The sequence below is a fragment of the Rhinichthys klamathensis genome, unplaced genomic scaffold, assembly GCF_029890125.1.
Source record: "Rhinichthys klamathensis goyatoka isolate OS25496 unplaced genomic scaffold, OSU_Roscu_1.1 h1tg000178l_1, whole genome shotgun sequence".
NCBI lineage: Eukaryota > Metazoa > Chordata > Actinopteri > Cypriniformes > Leuciscidae > Rhinichthys > Rhinichthys klamathensis.
Genome location: NW_026606707.1, coordinates 1,298,322 through 1,319,055, shown reverse-complemented (window position 1 = coordinate 1,319,055; position 20,734 = coordinate 1,298,322). Strand labels below are relative to the sequence as shown.

The window sequence follows — 20,734 nt, the reverse complement described above, 5'->3', positions numbered from 1 at the left end:
AAAAGAAAAAACATCCAGTGAGCGGCAGTTCTGTGGGCGGAAATGCCTTGTTGATGCCAGAGGTCAGAGGAGAATGGCCAGACTGGTTCGAGCTGATAGAAGGGCAACAGTGACTGAAATAACCACTCGTTACAACCGAGGTATGCAGCAAAGCATTTGTGAAGCCACAACACGCACAACCTTGAGGCGGATGGGCTACAACAGCAGAAGACTCCACCGGGTACCACTCATCTCCACTACAAATAGGAAAAAGAGGCTACAATTTGCAAGAGCTCACCAAAATTGAACAGTTGAAGACTGGAAAAATGTTGCCTGGTCTGATGAGTCTCGATTTCTGTTGAGACATTCAGATGTTAGAGTCAGAATTTGGCGTAAACAGAATGAGAACATGGAACCATCATGCCTTGTTACCACTGTGCAGGCTGGTGGTGGTGGTGTAATGGTGTGGGGGATGTTTTCCTGGCACACTTTAGGCCCCTTAGTGCCAATTTGGCATCGTTTAAATGCCACGGCCTACCTGAGCATTGTTTCTGACCATGTCCATCCCTTTATGGCCACCATGTACCCATCCTCTGATGGCTACTTCCACCATGTCACAAAGCTCTAATCATTTCAAATTGGTTTCTTGAACATGACAATGAGTTCACTGTACTAAAATGGCCTCCACAGTCACCAGATCTCAACCCAATAGAGCATCTTTGGGATGTGGTGGAACGGGAGATTCGCATCATGGATGTGCAGCCGACAAATCTGCGGCAACTGTGTGATGCCATCATGTCAATATGGACCAAACTCCCTGAGGAATGCTTCCAGCACCTTGTTGAATCTATGCCACGAAGAATTGAGGCAGTTCTGAAGGCAAAAGGGGGTCCAACCCGTTACTAGCATGGGGTACCTAATAAAGTGGCCGGTGAGTGTATATACACCCACACATACACAGTTATTTAGGGATTTTCTCTGAACCCTTTAGGCAAATGAAGTACTTCATTAACATAAATAAATACATTTAAGATCATTGTAAAATAAAGACCAGCATATTTTGGTAATCTGCATGACAGAAGGACACAGTACTGTTTCTTTTTTTTCCACAGTACTGTTTCTTCTTTGAATCATGCAGACATGCATACCGTCAGTTCAGTTCTATAACGGTTCGTCGACGCCCCCTACTGGCCAAACTTGGGAACACGTGAATAACAAATGAACAGGATTCTCAGTTTTCAAAACCATTTCTCTATTCTTAATTTCTTTCAATTATTTGTTTTTAGTTGATTTATCATCATTGCAGGAACAATGGATTCTCCTTTTCACTGTTCTACTCAACAGAGGATACATATTAAATTTTACTCTGCATAGATACTGTACTGCTCTTTATTTTTAAACCTTCATTTGTTTTTGAAATTAACAGGCATTAAACTTCCCCACGTGAAAATGGAAAAACAAAACTTATGTCATATTTAACTTAAAAAAATGTGATAATCAAATAACATAATAATGCTATGATTCTCACTATTATCTTCTTTATAACAGTAACACAATTCCAGGTGGGGTTACATTAGTTAGAGCCTTATATAATTTTTTTTTAGTTAGTGCCTTATATTCAGAGAAAGGTCCATGTCTGGTCACTAGGGTGCACTATTGCAGCAATAGTGGTGTGACACTGTCATTTGCGCTAATATCTGAATGTCCTGCTAGTTTATTCGTTGTAATTTACACATATAAATAGGTCCAAAGTTGGCACACAGGTGTGGCAAAACCAGCTCCCCGACACTTAAGTGAGGCGCAAAGTGGAAAGTGTCAGAAAAGCGTTGAGCGAACCATCTGAGGTCCTGAACCTGTACTGTGACTCCCAGCTCCTCCTGAGCGAGACTTATGGCCTGTTGCACCACACACTCATTCTGCAGCTGGGACAGGGAACATGTAGAGTACACTATGTGTCCACCTCGGCGAGCGGCCTGGATTCCAGCCCTGGAAGGAGAAAGAAATATTCGATTAATTCGAGTTCTCAGTCAGTCTTATGCAACATCCAAATATATTACCCTAAACCACATTCAAGAAAATATTTTTAAAAAGTCAAGGTAGTCAACAATATATATACACATTACACACACACAGTCAAAAGTTTGGAAACATTACTATTTTTAATGTTTTGAGAGAAGTTTATTATACTCATCAAGCCTGCATTTATTTGATCAAAATACAGAAAAAAAGAGTCATATTATTGTGAAATATTATTACAATTTAAAATAATATATATTTTTATTTTGATATACTTTCAAATATAATTTATTCCTGTGATGGTAAAGCTAAATTTTCAGCATCATTACTCTTCAGTGTCACATGATCCTTTAAAATCATTCTAATATGCTGATAATATGCCAATATAAATCTTTACTATCACTTTTTATCAAGTTGTATACATCCTTGTGAATAAAAGTATTCAATTCTTTCACAAAAGAAAGAAAAAAAATTACTGACCCCAAACTTTTAAACGGTAGTGTATATTGTTAAAAAAAAAGATTCAATTTCTATTCTATTGTTTGCACATTTAGACAAATTACTTACACAAGAAGCTGTGTTTGCAAGAGTGGAAGTTTCTGTCTCTCTTTGGTCCTGGACCTCTTAAATAAATTGTTCTCCTCCACCATTGCAGAGTGTCTGTCTGTGGTGCAGGGGACATCTACAAGCACCTGTGAGAAGATGGAAGATGAATGGAAGGTACACTGAAGGCACAATGCCCATATATGCCTGGAATACTGTTTGTGCTGTTGCCATATGCTTGGCAGAGATACATACTTTAATCAGAACACCACAGGGTTTATGAAGCAGATGTTAGATATTTAAGAATTTGTGACGTCACACGACATACAAGGACAGGACAATGTAGCAATGTAAAGAAATATAAATCACAGACGCATAAATATATGTTGCAGTTTAAGTACAACGGTGTTCTAAAAGCTTGGGATCGGCAAGACTTTGTTTACAAAATAAGTCTATGCTCACCAAGACTGCATTTATTTTATCAAAAGATACAGTAAAAACATAATATTGTGAATTTTTTTTTACAATTTAAAATAACTGTTTTCTATTTTAAGATGTAATTTATTCCTGTGATGTAAAGCTGAATTCTCAGCATCTTTACTCCAGTCTTAAGTGTCACATGATCCTTCAGAAATCACTCTAATATGATGATTTGCTGTCCAAAAAACATTTCTGATTATCATCATCAATGTTGAAAACAGTTGTGCTGCTTAATATTTTTGTGAAAACCGGAATACTGTGAATTATTTTTAAGGATTATTTGACGAAGAGACGTTCAAAAGAACAGAATTTATTTGAAATATTTTAACTTTATAAATGTCATTGTTGATCAATGCATTCTTGCGGAATAAAAGCATGGCTTTCATTAAAATAAAAATCATACTGACCCCTAGTCAGTACAACATGGCATTCTGCTTTAACTTCATAATACAGGTGCTTCTTCTCCAGACATTTTGCCTCATACTAACTCTGTCAAAGCGGTTCTCCTCTGTCAAGCCTAACTGCCAACCATCTGTGGATGTGATGTGGATTTTGTTTTCATCCAGTAACTCTTTAGGCACGTAGCTCCGAAGAGTCTTGCGTAATCGTGTTGTGCGGGAAACTGATAAGTCATTCGCCCATAGATAATCTGAAACGGGGAAAAAAACAGGTATATTATTATATCATATATGAAGACCTACATTCTCTTCCATTAGAAAGCTTTGGCAAAATTCATTAACATACCGACTGAATGTGCCTGTAGGAGAGCAAGGGTCTTCCCTCCAGGAGCTGCACACAGATCCAGCACTGTGTGTCCAGGCTGGACGTCCAGCGCTAGTACAGGCAGCACCGAAGCAGCATCCAGAAGGTAATATCCCAATATACCACTGCTGTCAGGTCTAAGTTAATAAGACAGATATATTAATAACTTTGGACAAGATAGAATAACTGATTTTTTTGTGTGTAATTCTTACCTTGCAGGCTTAAATCTAGATGTGTCTCCTTGTGGAAAAACAAGACATTTGATATCAAGACTTATATTGTGTTGAAGAGCATCAGGTTCCAGCTCTGTTGAATCTCTGTGTGAGGTTGTGGAGTCCTCCTGTGAATGTTGATGTACCCCATTACTGGAACAGCCAATACTGATGAAATCTTTACAACCTTGAGCTTCTAAATCTGTGATTATGTGAGGTTCTGAAGAGAAACTGTTTATCAGTGCTCCATACTTTTGTTCACACAGCATGGCGACTCGAATAGAGGGCCACAGGTCCTTAAACTGCATACTGTACGTTGCGTCAAAGTTGTGCAGAGCAAGTTCAGTAGATGGAAACTTGGGCCTTGTTGCTGCCTAATGGAATATAGAAGACGACGAGAACATCTTAAGATATGAATTTGCCACATTGATTTTAAGTTGAAAACCACTGCAAACTCATTACTCACCCATTTTGTTTTAACTCGATACCGTCTCGGAATAAATGTAACCGAGTCTTTGAATTTATTTATACAAAATCTCGTGCATACGTACGCTGCCATGTTTGTGTATCATCAAAAGCGTCCGTCGCTTTTGTCCTCATTGGTTCCTAGCTTGGTTTTGTGATTTTCGCACCTAAAAAATGATTACTTGTGAATATATAAATCAAAAGACATTTTTTTATTTTATTTATTCAGCAACATATTACAAAATATATAATGGATAAAGTGCTTATAACATTAGAACGTTCCAGAAATTTCTTTCATGAGCCCCTACTATTGCGAAGGATGAACTCATAAGCTCATTCTGACGTTAATTGGAACCATCCAATAGCGTTCCTAATTAATATTCATAAGCCAAGCCTTTACCATAGTAGAATTCGTACATAGCGGTCGACCGTTGCTGCTTCATTGTGTTTAAGTGTGAATTCAAATCATAGAAGTATGGTTTTTGAAAGGGAAACGATCAAACATGGACAGCCTGACGAGGCGGAGGAGGTACGGCCACTAATTTTAGAGTATTACTGTAGTTTGAAGAAAGTGCATTTGTGAAGTTATGCAACTTGCACGTCATTGTATAACTACAGGCAAGTCGATTCTAACATGTCAGCTGTCCTGACATAAAGATAAGAAAACAGTTATGATATTTCGAGCCTGGCCTATAACATATGGCAAGCCGTTTTAACTTTTATTCATTTCCAGGATATGAATTGTTGATATCAACAATTACATTTTTGATATCAACAATTACATTTTTTGATATCAACAATTACATTTTTTGATATCAACAATTACATTTTTGATATCAACAATTACATTTTTGATATCAACAATTCAATTGTTGATATCAACAATTGAATTCTTGATATCAACAATTGAATTCTTGATATCAACAATTCAATTCTTGATATCAACAATTGAATTATTGATATCAAAAATGTAATTCTTGATATCAACAATTGTATTTTCACTAGTGAAATGTCACCATAGACTGCCATTCAAAATCAATTGTTGATATCAAGAATTGATTTCTTACTAGTAGAAATATAATTTTTGATATCAATAATTACATTGTTACTAGTAAAAATGCGAATTCCTGATATCAATAATTAAATTATCACTAGTCTAAATGTCTATTCTTGATATCAACAACTGAATTGCTACTAGTAAAAAATTTCATTTTTGATATCTGAAAATGTATTTCTGATATCAATATTATTTCAGATATCTAAAATGGCTTTCTTACTAGTAACAATCACATTCATGATATCAGAAATTAACATTGTCACTAGTGAAAATTGAATTATTGATATCAAAAATGAACATTGTTACTAGTAGCAATTCAATTGTTGATATCAAGAATAGACATTTCAACTAGTGACAATTTAATTCTTGATATCAAAAATAAAGGTTTTTACTAGTAAGAATTGTATTTCTGATATGTGAAATTGGAATTTCAACTAGTAAGAAATCAATTCTTGATATCAAGAATTGATTTTGAATGGCAGCCAAGCCGTTTTAACTTTTATTCATTTCCAGGATATGAATACTTGATATCAACAATTCAATTTTCACTAGTTAAAATTATAATTATTGATATCAGGAATAATATTTCTACTAGTAACAATGGCAATTTTTGATATCAGGAATTACATTTTCACTAGTAACAATGCTAATTCTTGACATCAACATTTACATTTTCACTAGTTAAAATGATAATTCTTGATATCAACAATTGAATTGCAACTAGTAAAAACTATAATTCTTGATATCTGTAATTGTATTTTCACTAGTGAAATGTCACCATAGGCTGCCATTCAAAATCAATTCTTGATATCAAGAATTGATGTCTTACTAGTTGAAATTCCAATTTCACATATCAGAAATACAATTCTTACTAGTAAAAACCTTTATTTTTGATATCAAGAATTAAATTGTCACTAGTTGAAATGTCTATTCTTGATATCAACAATTGAATTGCTACTAGTAACAATGTTCATTTTTGATATCAATAATTCAATTTTCACTAGTGACAATGTTAATTTCTGATATCATGAATGTGATTGTTACTAGTAAGAAAGCCATTTTAGATATCTGAAATAATATTGATATCAGAAATACATTTTCAGATATCAAAAATGAAAATTTTTACTAGTAGCAATTCAGTTGTTGATATCAAGAATAGACATTTAGACTAGTGATAATTTAATTATTGATATCAGGAATTCGCATTTTTACTAGTAACAATGTAATTATTGATATCAAAAATTATATTTCTACTAGTAAGAAATCAATTCTTGATATCAACAATTGATTTTGAATGGCAGTCTATGGTGACATTTCACTAGTGAAAATACAATTGTTGATATCAAGAATTACATTTTTGATATCAATAATTCAATTGTTGATATCAAGAATTGAATTGTTGATATCAACAATTGAATTGTTGATATCAAAAATGTAATTGTTGATATCCAAAATGTAATTGTTGATATCAAAAAATTTAATTGTTGATATCTAAAATGTAATTGTTGATATCAAGTATTCATATCCTGGAAATGAATAAAAGTTAAAACGGCTTGCCTAGCCTATGGTGACATTTCACTAGTGAAAATACAATTACAGATATCAAGAATTATAGTTTTTACTAGTTGCAATTCAATTGTTGATATCAAGAATTATCATTTTAACTAGTGAAAATGTAAATGTTGATGTCAAGAATTAGCATTGTTACTAGTGAAAATGTAATTCCTGATATCAAAAATTGCCATTGTTACTAGTAGAAATATTATTCCTGATATCAATAATTATAATTTTAACTAGTGAAAATTGAATTGTTGATATCAAGTATTCATATCCTGGAAATGAATAAAAGTTAAAACGGCTTGCCATATATAACACCACGTAAAGTATTATAATGTATTGAATTTATGACGCTTACATTGCAAATACATTAAAATTACCATAAAACACATTATGATATCAATTAGGTCCACAAAATTGCTCATCCCACAAAAAACAAAACAAAAAAGAAGTTATTATAGTATCACAATATTTTTGTGGCTCTTGTCCCTCATTTATTTGTAAAGGAACAAACACTAATAGAGGAAGATGCGGGAGAAGATGGTGCTGATGAGGAGGAAGAAGAGATGGTGGTATGTTACTACAGCATTACATAAATCAGGTCCATATTAAATTCCTCTTCATCTTAAAAAGTAATACACACACACACATTGTAAACCTGAATAATTGGGCAAAAAAATGAATTTGAGGTAATCAGCAAAATCAAAATAAATTCAAAGTTTAAGTAAGCAGAACTGGCAGATTTCAATTTTGTACTCGTAGGTTTTAATTGCTCCTACCTTAAAAATTGAGTAAGTTAATTCATACATTTAACTTAAAATGATAATGTTATCTCAATTTAAATATTAGTAGTGAAAATTTAACTACTAGATATAAATTCAGCAAATGCTAATTGGTGATGCTTTGATAACATAAGCATAGCAATTGATGTAAGAGTACAACAATATAGAACATTTAACATTGTGTTCAAACCAAGTTCATACTTGACTTGTGATGATGTTACGTTAATGATGGTAACCCCTAAAAAAAACACATATCAGAAACTCTTCTAAATTAGTATAGCAAAGCATTAAACTACTTAATCTCTCACTTAACATTTATCTTGCACAAAAAAACATTATGTAACTTAATTTTTAGCACTTACTCCCCCCTTATACTGTAGAGCCATGGGCAAAGCATGCTGGGAAATAGAAATCCCAGCCTAGGTTTGAGCAATTTTAAGTTTGTCTATTTAGTTTAGTAAAGTACTTAAAGACTAAACAAATAAAAGCATTGCTGAAGGAGAGGTGATTGTCATAGATTAAACAGTGTCTGGCCCCCTGCAGGACCCCCTAGAAGCAATAAGACAGAAATGTGAGCAGACGGCACATTGCATGCATGCAGAAGAAAGACTAGAAGCTTGTGAAACTCGAGTTGGCTCACGGTCACACACTGAAGAGGACTGCACAGAGGAGCTGTTTGACTTTCTACATGCACAGGACCACTGCGTAAGCCACTCTCAACCCCTACTAGGGGCTCAAACAGTGTTCTTAAAAACATCGCTGTAATAATTTAATATTATCATTGTTTTCCAGGTTGCACAAAAGCTCTTCAGTTCAGTTAAATGAAGCCCCACTGAGACACTCCGTTCGTTCCAGTTGAGTATCTGAGCTGTAGATGTGTATGTAAAAGTTCAGAACAAGCATAAACAAATCTCAAAACTTGTAGTTGTATGTGAATAAATGTGTGTAGACTTCATGTACACATGTCTTTGCCTTACATATTAGTTGGTTCTTTTGTTTACACGTGACCAAATCTAATGTAACTTATGTATATTCTGCTTTCCAGGTGTCACGTCAAAACTATAGGTACCATTTCTCTAGATCGTATTGCAATTACACATAGTCCCACATGGTGGCAGTAGACATTGCATTGTTGGCTAGTTTCCCCTCTCTCTGTCAGTTAAAATCAGACTTTTTTTTTTTTTATCTAATAAACTTGTAATAAATGTAATAAACAGCGTGCAAGCAAGTACAGCCCATGAAAGTAGGTTTTTCATTTTATCTAGCAACTGGATTGCATATTTTTCCATAGATAATAAGTAGTTTAACAAATAAGTTGCTATATAAATGCCTCAGGATTTCCACAGGAGAAACACGACCAAGCATCTAACTGAAACTCAGTTTCACCTGCTTTTATACAGATTTAATGAGATTAAAAAGTACGAGGGGGAAATATTCATGCTCTTAAATAGCTCTCAGGTCTAAGATGGAAAATGACTGGCGTTTATTTACCACATTAAGAAATAAGGTTGTAAAGGAGCTTAGAAAGGTGAAAGCTAATTTTTTTAAGCTAGAGGAAATAAGAAATATGGCAGAATTTAAAGAAATTAACTGGAAAATGTAATATATAACCAATACAATTAAATATAGAGGGGAAATATGACTAATGATCCATGCAGGGTGGCAGAAGCATTTAATAATTTTATAGATTCTACAAAATCTTGGATTCAGAATGTTCCTGGTTTAAATTATTTAGTTGGTAATTGTATATGTTAATATGCTCTGGTTATGGCCATGTTTGCTGGAATGGGTTTTGAACCTGCCACCGACTACAGATGAAAATGAGACTCATGTAAATGTGCTGCTTTTAGCCATACAGTGCAAGTGCTCATGTTAATGTGCATTGTCCCTTTTAAAATAAAATTCGTACTCTTTCCCCTGTAATGTAAACAGTTACATGTTAGGCTCTACAGCCAACCTCACTGAGTAAGAATATTCAACTAAGATTACCAAATCAAATCATACATATAAAAACAAATAATTTTTCCTCCAACCATTGCCATAAGCAAAACCCTGCTTAGGCACTGATAACAATTTGCTCTGATGAAAAGCATGTAAACATGAGACTTTCATAACCCAATTCATATATAAAAAAACAACAAAATAATTTTATTAAAAGAAAAACATGGTCAAAATAAAACAGGGTTTAGACCGTAATTATAAAAATAAATATTCAGCTGAAAAGCAGCATAATTTATCCAATAAGAAAAACACTAACTGAATTCAATTCATGTTCCTGATGAATCCATGCACACAGTGCATATGAAAACTAGAGCTTCCGGTCACTTCCTCACCAAGGGTAATTCTCCTTATTGCTCTGTCCCACAAAGTCATTCATCGAGGACTGGGGGAAGAAAAAAAAAAAGAAAAAAAAATTTAATCAGAGACCTATAATAAACTTACTAAATCAATGGTAACCTTGTTGAAAATTGAAATTGGGCAATTTGAATTCTGAAATGATTGACAACTAATGTAAAAATCACCCAGTAAATTTGAGCTTCCTGGGGCCTTTTATAAGACAATCTAAGATAATTTAGATTCAATCTTTTAAAATCGCTTTGGTCTGGTAGAATACAGAAAAGGGCAATTGTCTGAGGAACAGAGTGATTGTCCAAAGTGACTGACCTGCATGAGGAGCCTCTCTTTCCTCAGTCTCTTATAGAAGAGCAGCACGTCCTGGTTGGCCTGCACCACTCGAGGATCAAAGTCCATCACACGCAGGCCTTCCAGACTCCGAGCCCGTGACAGAGCAACATAAGCCTGGCCGCTCTCAAACACACGCGCCAAAGAGATCTCCACGCAATCCAAAGTCATGCCCTAAACACACCAAACAAAACACCAGCAATTTACTTCAACAATCTAGCAATAATTTACTAACAGCAGAAAATAGTTATAAAATACATATAACAGGCTACGGATAGTTCCCATCCTTGATTCTGATTGGTTGAGCCGCATTCAAAGCAGTTGTAAATTTACATTATTATTATCCAAATCCGATTGAAACAGGAAAAACATTGCAATAAATGCAATTAACAAATCCGTTTCGATCTACAATCATAAGTGGTTTGAAATCTTATTCAAATAGCATTTCTGGGAATCCTTTTAAGTCTGACCGCTCAGATCAGATTTTACGTGGTTTACGTGACTTTGAAGCCACATAAAACGTAAACGTTGTTATTGGAAATCTGCTGAAGTTGCTGCAGAAACAAGGTTGCGTTGCAAATGAAAGAGCGGCATGGACACACAAATCGTATCTAAACAGTTGCGATACACAATGTGAAGTCAGTAATTCTAGATCAGAATCTAATCGGACACACAAATAACCGCATTTGGACTGACAGTGTGAACGTAGCCCGAGTCTGTGTGTTGCAACTTGCTTTGCAATTGGACTGTTTTAAAATTAAAAAGCCAGAAGTGTCTGAAATGTATTGTAGCGTCTTACAGTTCTGAACTAATTACACTGATAATAGTGAGGCCCACGTGTTTATAGTGAGGAATTGATTTAATATGCCATTTTTCTCAGTTCCCCCACTGAGCATTGGGACGTGCCACATGCAACGTTTCTGAAACATTTGCCAGACACCCAATGAGCTTAATTACTCTGACACTCTTTGCAACAACTTTGACAGTTCATCAGTGCAGAAGGCACAGAAAAGGTCAGAAATGATGGGTAAACATGGTGACTAGTTAATGAGTCAATACAGAAGCCAGAAGGATAGTCCTGAGCATCTGTTCACAGATGCACAGAAACACGGTTCCTGAGCCAAGTCATTTTATTTTAATGGGACTTTCAATGAAAATCGCATGATCATTTCCTCTAGGGCCCAGAACAGTAGGAGATCAACAGCACAATCTTGTAATATTAGATTTCATTCTATGCATTCAGCTGATGCAGGTTTGACTCACTATGCATAATGAGTCTTGATGGGGCTTCATAGTAGAGCTCACCTGACTCTTGTGGATTGAAATGGCCCAGGCCAGTTTGAGTGGCAGCTGCTGTCGGCTCAGGTACAGCCCCCCGGACGCTTTAAAAAGCCAACGCTCTCTCTTCATTAACTCAACAGCCCCGCAGAGGAATCGCACCCGAGGGAGACCTGTGGGAGAGGGGTATTCACGAATGATGGGATGTCACAACATCTCACTGCATGCGTTCAAATCCTCTGAAATATGTTGGCGTTCTAGAACCAGCCACGTACAATGATTAATGAATGATATTTGGGTAAATCTCAAAGCCAGTCAAGAACATGTCGGAATTAAAATATGAACAATTTTAAATTGACATCCCCCTAATTTTATTACAGCAATGAGTAATTTAAAGTGTATAAAATCTTACTTTAAAAAAAAAACTTCTGTGGTACTAAATAACACTGGAAAATAATGAATTATTATCAGCAGTAATTACAGGTAATTATGTCCCAACAGCATGATGTCACAAAATTCATCTTAAATGGTCCTAAAAAAGGCTTTCAATTCCTTCTTACAAAACATAATTGCTTATTTCTCCCTCTAAAAGGGTTGAAATACAATAGACATTCTTTGTGAGATTTAACGATTTATTTGCTGATAGCAGTATTGTTTATGATGGCATTTTCATAAAAACAACACTTGTGACAGAGAAAGTAAGATACAATGCGTTTTGGAAGTGCCGGCCACTGTTTCGCAGTCACCATTACCTTGATTCCCTGGCTGAAAGTCAACCACTACTCCTCTGGCTCCATTCACTAGACCCCTCTGGACATCCAGGTTTTTAGTAAGCATGACCTGAACAAATAACAAGGTTGTTGCAAATTTTTGACATTTAAAAATCAAGAGCACATGTTAGCCAGAAGGACATAACACCAACCTGAGCGCCTACTTTGAGCTGTAACAGCCGACTCACTGGACTCTGGGCGTCAATGGTCTGAACCAGCATAGGGTCACTATCCACAGCTTCGAATACTCTCACGGCCCCTGCAAGTAAACACTTAAGAGACTTAGAAATGTGTAAAAGACCGTATCTCTGGATTTCGCTCATCTTACAGTTTGTGTAGAAACAAAAAAACAAAAAATTCCTGCTACACAGCATGTCCTACATGGTTTCTAGTGCCTTATGTCACTCATGAATCAGATGGTGGATTTCTAGAAACTATTTCAGTGTCTGGTGATCTCATTCCCACCTATCCATGTCACAGAATTGACAACGATACCAGAACACCCACCACCTGATGCGACCAGCAAACCACGTCACATTTCACACATCTCCTGTTCAAAATTAGGCTGCATTGTGACCAACCTGGTAAATGTTTGAGTTTATTCTCATTGGTGAGCTCCACATCATCCTTGTGTGTGCACAGCCTGGTTGCTAGGATACCATCCCTCTCGATGCAGTGATTGGCACTTCTCAGCAGCTGTGCGGTAACTTCCTCTGTGACTCTACAGCATGGAGAGCCACTGTTACAATAGGATCAACATGCTGACGAACTCGGTCAATTCACAACTTCACTGATTACAAAATGAAGCGTGAAAGTTCCTCACTACAAGACGTATAAACATTTTAAAAATCACACCTACGAGATCCACTTACGGTCATGGAAAAAACTGACCATGAACCACAGGGATTGCATCCCAAAAACACCCCGAGCCAGTGAGTCACTGCACTGAACGGTGGCTGTGGTGAGAGCTCAGTACCTGCCCACTCTCACAGCCTGGAGGAGAGAAATGAAGGCCTTGTCTGTTTGTCTGCGCACCTCCATCAGCTCCATGTTCATGTGGATACACTTCCGCCAGCTTCTCGACTGCAAGCAAAATACATTTTTTGTATCTTATTCTTAGAAACTTGCACAGTGGATATCCAGATGCTAACCCAAAAACGATTATACACATAGAATCAAATTTCAAGACATTACAATGTACTCTTAAAGGGATATGACAATTTTCATTTGTGGATGATATGATTTACTCACTTTTTCCATCCATCTTCAAACACTGGGTCTCATGACCCAGTGGAGAACCCCAGGTGTGTCATTCTCAAAACCAGTTCAAACACTTATCCAGACCTCTCATTAGCCAGCTGTACATACACATAAATCTGCTCTATTCAGAGAAACCTTGCAGCTGAAGCTATAACGCAGCTTTTCTTACCGTTTCACTGTATATGATGAAATATGTTTAAAATTAAATGATGTTTTATTAATAATTATAGTCATGTTAAGTTATGAACCTTTTGAAGCATCAAAGTTAAGGGAATGGACTTTAAACCGGGACAGAAACCTCTAAGGTTTCATTAAAAATATCTTCATTTGTGTTTTGAAGATGAATGAAAGTCTTATCAGTTTGGAATGTCATGAAGACGAGTAAACGATTCCAGAATTTTCCTTTTGGGGTGAACGAACCCTTTAATGCCAAGTCAGATCAAGGCTGAAGTGGAAAAAGCATGAACTATGCCTAAATGAGGGTAGTACCTGGAAACAAAAGTTAGCTTTGTCCTTTCCTTTTGTTACAGGAGGAAGTTGAAGAAAGTCTCCGCACACAATCAGCTGAATCCCTCCAAATGGCTCAGTTGATCTTCTGATGGACCTAGAAAAATAATATACAGATGACACTCGTCTAATAAGGCAACTCTGACCTAATATTGAACTATTTAGTGTTGTTCCTTTCCTTCAGAACAGATGAGAATTTTCAAATGTACTAGACTAGGACTGGGAGAATTGATGGTTTGGATAAATTTTGTATTCAATTTCTGATCCAAATCACATTCAAAAATTAATTTGCCATCTGGCGTTCATTAGAAGAAAATCCGTAGTGACAAATTCAGATGCAACCAATCACATTAAATGAAATTACTAAACCATTAAAAACAACAACAACAAAAAACAACTCATCACCACATTAATTGATAATGGTAAAACGAAATGTATCCATGTGGAAAATTAAGTGCGCTGAGATAAACCGGTATCATTAACGGAGTTATTTTTATTTTTGTCATAAGTTCCCTCAGTGTGGTTCACCTGGCTATGGCTTCTAGTTTGTCAAAGAACTGGGCCTCCACCATTGAGATCTCATCAATAATGAGGTGTTTGCAGGAGGTCCAGTGCTGCAGAACCCCAGGACGCTGAGCGAGCTCAAGACACTGTTCAAGAGGAGCAGAGCCGGACCCAATACCTGATAACAAGAGTGACAAAAATCACTCACAACAGCACAACTCGGTTTATAGATTTGAGAAATGTGTTGATCATATGACACTTCAGAAAAGTGACCCCATGTTGTGTACATACTGAAATAAATCTGTCACCTATGATTACTGTTTGGTTTGGGGTGAAGGGATACTGCCATTTCATAAAACCTTTGCCATCATCAATTATATATGAGGAGATTTCCTAATGAATGCATGTAGCATGTTTGCATTCGTTGGCAGTCACTTTTCAGAGACACGAGTGAAATCATTTGAACTTGAAATGTTCTAACCTGCAAAACTGTGAAGTGTGGTCCCTCCGATGTGACAGGCTGCGACGCCGGTGCTCGCGGTTGCATATGTGCTTTTTGGAGGCAGAGAGCCTACAATCCTTTTGAGCAAGAAGGACTTCCCTGTACCTAAAATAAAGCCATGAAAAAAATACCTCTATAAGAAACTAGATTATATTCATCGGTGGCTATAAGTAATAATAAAATAAATAAATGCATAAATAATCAGTGCAGTTCATTACCTGCACTGCCTGTGAAAAACACATTCTTGCCACTCAAGACTGCATTGAGAACTGCAGTTTGTTCTTTGCTTAGCTTTTGTGCCACGGGCAGAACCAAGACAGGCTTCTTATTGGGGTGAAGCGCCTTAACCTAAAAGAGATAAATAAATCCATAATCCTGTGAAATACATGATAGCATTGAAAGCAAGCATTGTGCAGTCTTTTTCAGCAAATAGTAAGTAAAAGATGCTCAACTTTGTAAAAATGTTGAATCTCAGAAATATACATCAATTCATAAAAATGAAAATGTGAGACATTGAAATTGTATGATTGTGGTTACTAAAATAGTTTACAATAATAAACGTAATGTATATAAAGTTTAACAAATGAATATCCATTAACTGAAATGTATTGGCCAAAATTATTTTAAGAGTTTAATTGTTAAATGCATTGTTAAAGGCCAAAACCCTCCTTTTAAAGAGAAAATTACATTTTCTTTTCAACTACCCACTTAATTTGGTTAAGAAATGGTGCATCAAAACTAACAAAAATTAAATAAAAATAGTCGTGCTTATAATTTGTCAAGACAAATGTGCAATGTATTAAAGGAGCATAGGCCTAACACAAAAGGATGAACATACCGGACTAGTGTCACAATCAGGTCTGGGTCTTTTTACTTGTTTCCTTTCACCCAAGACCTTATTGACAGGTCTCTCTGAAGGACCTTTGGGTTGAATTGGGGTGTTCACTTTACTTCTCAGCTCGTTTGCTTTCTGTACATCTTTCAGCTGGAGAGGACTGACGGTCTCAAAGGCTCTAGGAAGGCCGGCTCGTAGTTTAGCCCTACCACTCATAGGCTTGTTGCTTTGGGATGCTTGATGTTTGATGCTGAGCGTCTTGAGGAACACCTTCAAACGATCCGGTGGACAATCAGAGACTAGAACCTGTGTGCTCTCCGGGACGAATTTAACAGTACATTTACCATCCTTTGCGAAGCGCGTAAAGAGCTGGAAATCGCGCAGCATGAAGTTCTGAGGAGCTTTGCCATCGTGGACACGCAGGACCATCTCCTGAAACTCGTTGCGCCCTAATGTGACAGTGGCTTTGCGCATGAGCTGCCGTTTGATGGCTTGCCCTGCAGGATTCAAGCGCTCCACTGCCACGGTGCACTGAAGCTCAGCGGGATCAACGTGTCCCAACATTTTACCTTGAAAGAACATAGAAGAACCGCTTAAAGCATGTGATCGAGTATCTTATAACTTTACTCATTTACTAACACCGATTAGTCTTCAGCGAGTGCTTGGGTTATGATTTTAATGAGTGCATTAAAGAATATACATGCAACAAACATTAATCTCAACTGAAATGGCAAATCTAGCGTAAAAATACATGTACGTGTTCGTGTCTTATTATTTTATTTAATATAGAGAGGACTAACTCACCTTTCTTAAGAGCTGTTTAAACAGCAAGTCACCACAACCGCACCACCAGCTGTTCATTTATATGTTGCTGGTGCTGCTGCTCACGCACGATTTTCAAATAGTTCCGCTCTACAAAGATTGGTCGATTGTGACGACCTACTGACCAATCAAAGCAGAGGCATTTAAACAAATATCCAATCAACGATTGCGCTTCCTAAACGTAAGCAGCGGGCCCGCCTACAAGCAAGCGCTCCACCAATGAAACGGCGTTGGTTTTCATTACGTCTTTTTCCTTTGTGCATTCATCTCATGGACTGGAGCGTCTGCGTTCTAGGCGACATACATTGCAAATACTAAACCATTGCAGATCGATTGAAAAGGATTTCATTTATTCAAATGATCATTTCTGAAGTTACAATTTTAGTAAAAGTAAAATGGAAAAAAGGACAGAAAATTGCAATTATCCATTGATGAATTAACCGTTTTTCATTCAGTTCTCAAAACAGACACATTTCTCAAAAATGTTTAACACATTTCACCTGTGGAAAACACCTTTCAATTTTCTTAATGATTTCAAAAATGCCCTCATTTTAAAAAGGTTTAACCATGTTGTCATTCATAAAACACAAACACATAATATAGTCTAATTAACTCAAGTGTCACAATGTGAACTCAAATAACACATTTATCCATGACTCGTCAACATTAAAGGTGCTCTAAGCGATGTCATGTGTTTTTTAGGCCAAAACATTTTTTGTCACATACAGCAAACATCTCCTCACTATCCGCTGGCTGCCTGTCCCCTGAACACACTGTAAAGAAACGCGATCTCTGTAGACAGCCCATGCTTCACAAACAGCACCAAAAACAAACTGCAGCGACCCGCTCCCCAAAACATAACAAACTGTTCCAGCCAATGACCGACAAGAAGGGTTTGGGGGTGTGGTTTGGGGGGTTAGTGTGCGGATGAGGAGGAGGGAGGGTCTAGCTAGCCTCCGTTTTGTTTGACAATAGTTCGAACGTCAACAAGAAGTGACGTCACCCAGGATCGCTTAGAGAACCTTTAAGTACCTGATGACACACCAATCAGAATCTAAAGATAATTAATAGGACCATAATGTCAGAAGATCGAGAAACTCTACTGTTATGAAATTTGGCTGAAGGTGCAGGATGCCAAATTTATTTATTTATGTTTCACTACTGTAGCCTAATGACAGTATACTATTGTGTTGCATAAAAAGTTCATATTCAGTTCTTTGGTATTTGAACTTTTTTCTAGTGCTTTTCATCTACTTTAACTACTACTTACAGAAGTGTAATGAAAATTAATTTTTCCTAAAGATTGTATTTTACTGTAGGCTATCTGCACGCTTTCATGTTGTATGTGTACTGCACTAGTCACTGCTGAGCTGCAAATATTCCTGAATCCCAATAAGAGATTTTTGTAATAGTGTTCCAGGCAGGAATGTAATCTGTGTATTTGTAGGTTTTGTGTTTCATCTGAGGCCAAAGTTTGATTCTGACAAAAGAGAATATGTCTTTGACCAAAATATTTGATTTTGACGTGACAATTTGAGGTGTGTAGCCTACAAGTTGGTGTGTAGTTCTGAGACTGTGTTAGTTATGAGAAAATTGTGAATTGTTTCATGAATTGTGTGTTAGCAATCAAGAAAATTAAAGCTGCTGTAGGTAACTTTTGAAAAAATGTATTTGCTAAAACTGTCATTATGTCCTGACCATAGACTGTAAAAAAATATGGACGTAGTGTCCGTGACGTCACCCGTAGGTTTCTGAAGAGCGTTTTTGAAGTCTAAAGTGGGCGGAGTCAGCCGTCGCCATCTTGGTAACGCGTCACCTTTCTTCACTACCGGATAACAGAAAGTGGGCAAAGAGGCAGGACGTGGGTGGAGCTACTGGCCTCGCGTTAAAGTGGCAGCTGATTGAAGAATTAAAGCCAATAGTTTAGTTCATGTTTTTTCCCTTCGAAATCATAAATAGTTAAAAGACGTAACTAAAAGTGAGACTGTGTATCGTGATGTATTATTATTCTGCTATAAAAATGTATTATCATGCAGTAACTTACAATATTGCTCTGAGCTTGTGCGTGTGACAGTGATTCATGCGCACATGGCATCGCACGTCAAGTTCGTAAAGAGCTTCGTTCAGTCCATTTCAAAATCTGATTTTGGCCGCCTCTCAATTATTCAAATGGGTTAAACTAAAGATATTACCTCAGAAGTTCAAGTAAATGCACTAGAAATCCGCGCTCATTCAAGGGTGTGCATCTACTGCATGGACGGAGAGAAAGTAATGACACCTGCTGGATTTCATCTGACGGTAGCAGCTACTTTCACTAAAAAGTTAAATAAGCATATCTGTTCCGTGAGAGCAACAGTACCGCATAACGAGTGTGGTCTCTATATCTATAGACTTTTTTAGCAAGGAAATTGTCAGACATCCATTAACGTTAGTGCATGCGAGGAAAATAACTGGAAATACAGCGCAGTATGGTTGTTCTCTCCATACTCGACAACGACGGAATCCAACGGCGTGGGCGAAGGTATAATGCGTGTATTAAATTGTATGAAATAATCCCAAAAAAAGCACAAACACGGCAGAGATGGCAAGTACAGCAGCGGCTGGAATTAGCTGAGAGTGACGTTAACAGACAGCAGACAAACGGCCGCAATCCACCTGTCACTCAAGTGGCCACGCCCTTAATTATGCAGGCTTAATATAATTTAAACGGATGAGTTGTAAAAACATTCACCCCCCTCACAGTTGTCATGAAGGGCAAAATAAGCTATAAAGACCAAAACCACTTTTTGCTCCAGGCTGTAAACATGTTTTTTTCTGCTGTAAAGTTGGGCATTTTAACATGGGGGAGATGAAGATTTGACTCTCTTCTGCAGCCCGCCTCAAGCGGTCAGTAGATGAATTGCAGTTTAATTCACTTCCGTGTTGGTTTCAAGAGAGAGACAGGGAGGTTGCCGCTTGGTCCTGACAGTAGAATATGAGACAGATAATCTGTGTAAAAATCAAGCTCCTCTGGCTCCTCCCAGTGGTCCTATTGCCATTTGCAAGAAATACACGCTCCCGGTCAGAAACAACCAATCAGAGCCAGGAGGAATGTCTTAGCAGTGTCAATCACGCTCGTGTACGCGCTGATCACACCCCTCTCTTGCACAGCGCGAGCCGTCGTTCAAACTCAAGATTGCCGGCGTGCTGCAGCTGTGTTTATGACGGAGAAACAACCCAAACTGCCAATTCTCAAGTGACACCTGCTCATAAAACAAAGAGGTAAAAGGAAAAAGACTGATGACGATAAACAAGCGAAAAAGAAAGAATTAGACAGAGCCCATTGACTCGGTGTCAAAACTCTAGCCGCATAACATGTAGATAAAATGTCACGCACTCTGCTAAGCAACAATTGAAACCTGCTAATTCACTGGCTTGTCATGTTGCTGAAATAATGTACTAGCACCTTATCTAGCATTATATATCGCTAGAATAATTACTTACATACTGTAACGTTAGTTACCGTTATATTAACGTTATCTTACAAGCTATTTATTACTTATAGAAAGAGTGCAACGTTATAAAGTTACATGTAGGCTATTGCAAAATACATAATGATTTGAGGACCAAGTTTGTAGTCAAAGTATGGGCAGGCCATAGTCAATGTAAAGCATATTGTTGACGTTTAGTCCCTATTAGTGAATGTGCCATATAACTTTTTATCCGCTGTTATCGGTGGCCC

General features: G+C 37.0%; 3 protein-coding genes across 3 annotated transcripts; 1 reads left to right on the top strand and 2 right to left on the bottom strand.

Annotated features, from left to right (window-relative positions):
- Nucleotides 1-1,677: 1,677 nt before the first annotated feature.
- Nucleotides 1,678-4,589, bottom strand: nsun4 (NOP2/Sun RNA methyltransferase 4). Its single transcript, XM_056260794.1, has 6 exons — nucleotides 4,459-4,589; nucleotides 3,993-4,366; nucleotides 3,763-3,917; nucleotides 3,507-3,667; nucleotides 2,563-2,687; nucleotides 1,678-1,965 (listed from the first exon to the last, which is right to left on the bottom strand). Exons 1-6 carry the CDS (start codon nucleotides 4,549-4,551, stop codon nucleotides 1,689-1,691), a joined length of 1,185 nt encoding a protein of 394 aa, XP_056116769.1. The 5' UTR covers nucleotides 4,552-4,589; the 3' UTR covers nucleotides 1,678-1,688.
- Nucleotides 4,590-4,886: 297 nt separating this feature from the next.
- LOC130094514 (cytochrome b-c1 complex subunit 6, mitochondrial-like) lies at nucleotides 4,887-8,829 on the top strand. The gene is made up of 4 exons (XM_056260836.1): nucleotides 4,887-5,028; nucleotides 7,578-7,643; nucleotides 8,397-8,558; nucleotides 8,646-8,829. The coding sequence occupies exons 1-4, from the start codon at nucleotides 4,933-4,935 to the stop codon at nucleotides 8,676-8,678; spliced, it is 357 nt and encodes a 118-aa protein (XP_056116811.1). The 5' UTR covers nucleotides 4,887-4,932; the 3' UTR covers nucleotides 8,679-8,829.
- Nucleotides 8,830-9,989: 1,160 nt separating this feature from the next.
- On the bottom strand, nucleotides 9,990-16,793 carry pif1 (PIF1 5'-to-3' DNA helicase homolog (S. cerevisiae)). Its single transcript, XM_056260786.1, has 12 exons — nucleotides 16,195-16,793; nucleotides 15,575-15,704; nucleotides 15,336-15,461; nucleotides 14,879-15,032; nucleotides 14,333-14,447; nucleotides 13,560-13,666; nucleotides 13,165-13,304; nucleotides 12,736-12,842; nucleotides 12,566-12,653; nucleotides 11,841-11,986; nucleotides 10,518-10,709; nucleotides 9,990-10,236 (listed from the first exon to the last, which is right to left on the bottom strand). The coding sequence occupies exons 1-12, from the start codon at nucleotides 16,771-16,773 to the stop codon at nucleotides 10,183-10,185; spliced, it is 1,938 nt and encodes a 645-aa protein (XP_056116761.1). The 5' UTR covers nucleotides 16,774-16,793; the 3' UTR covers nucleotides 9,990-10,182.
- Nucleotides 16,794-20,734: the final 3,941 nt, after the last annotated feature.

What these genes read in the sequence shown, in the direction of transcription:
- nsun4 (XM_056260794.1), bottom strand. Translation starts at nt 4,551, where the DNA reads ATGGCAGCGTACGTATGCACGAGATTTTGTATAAATAAATTCAAAGAC. An exon ending in TCTAGATTTAAGCCTGCAAG is followed by an intron (nt 3,918 to 3,992) that starts GTAAGAATTACA and finishes TTATTAACTTAG; the next exon opens with ACCTGACAGCAGTGGTATAT. An exon ending in AGGAGAACCGCTTTGACAGA is followed by an intron (nt 2,688 to 3,506) that starts GTTAGTATGAGG and finishes ATCTTCTCACAG; the next exon opens with GTGCTTGTAGATGTCCCCTG.
- LOC130094514 (XM_056260836.1), top strand. Translation starts at nt 4,933, where the DNA reads ATGGTTTTTGAAAGGGAAACGATCAAACATGGACAGCCTGACGAGGCG. An exon ending in ATTACTGTAGTTTGAAGAAA is followed by an intron (nt 5,029 to 7,577) that starts GTGCATTTGTGA and finishes TTATTTGTAAAG; the next exon opens with GAACAAACACTAATAGAGGA. An exon ending in AGGAGGAAGAAGAGATGGTG is followed by an intron (nt 7,644 to 8,396) that starts GTATGTTACTAC and finishes GGCCCCCTGCAG; the next exon opens with GACCCCCTAGAAGCAATAAG.
- pif1 (XM_056260786.1), bottom strand. Translation starts at nt 16,773, where the DNA reads ATGTTCTTTCAAGGTAAAATGTTGGGACACGTTGATCCCGCTGAGCTT. An exon ending in CTGATTGTGACACTAGTCCG is followed by an intron (nt 15,705 to 16,194) that starts GTATGTTCATCC and finishes TATCTCTTTTAG; the next exon opens with GTTAAGGCGCTTCACCCCAA. An exon ending in CACACTTCACAGTTTTGCAG is followed by an intron (nt 15,033 to 15,335) that starts GTTAGAACATTT and finishes TCTTGTTATCAG; the next exon opens with GTATTGGGTCCGGCTCTGCT.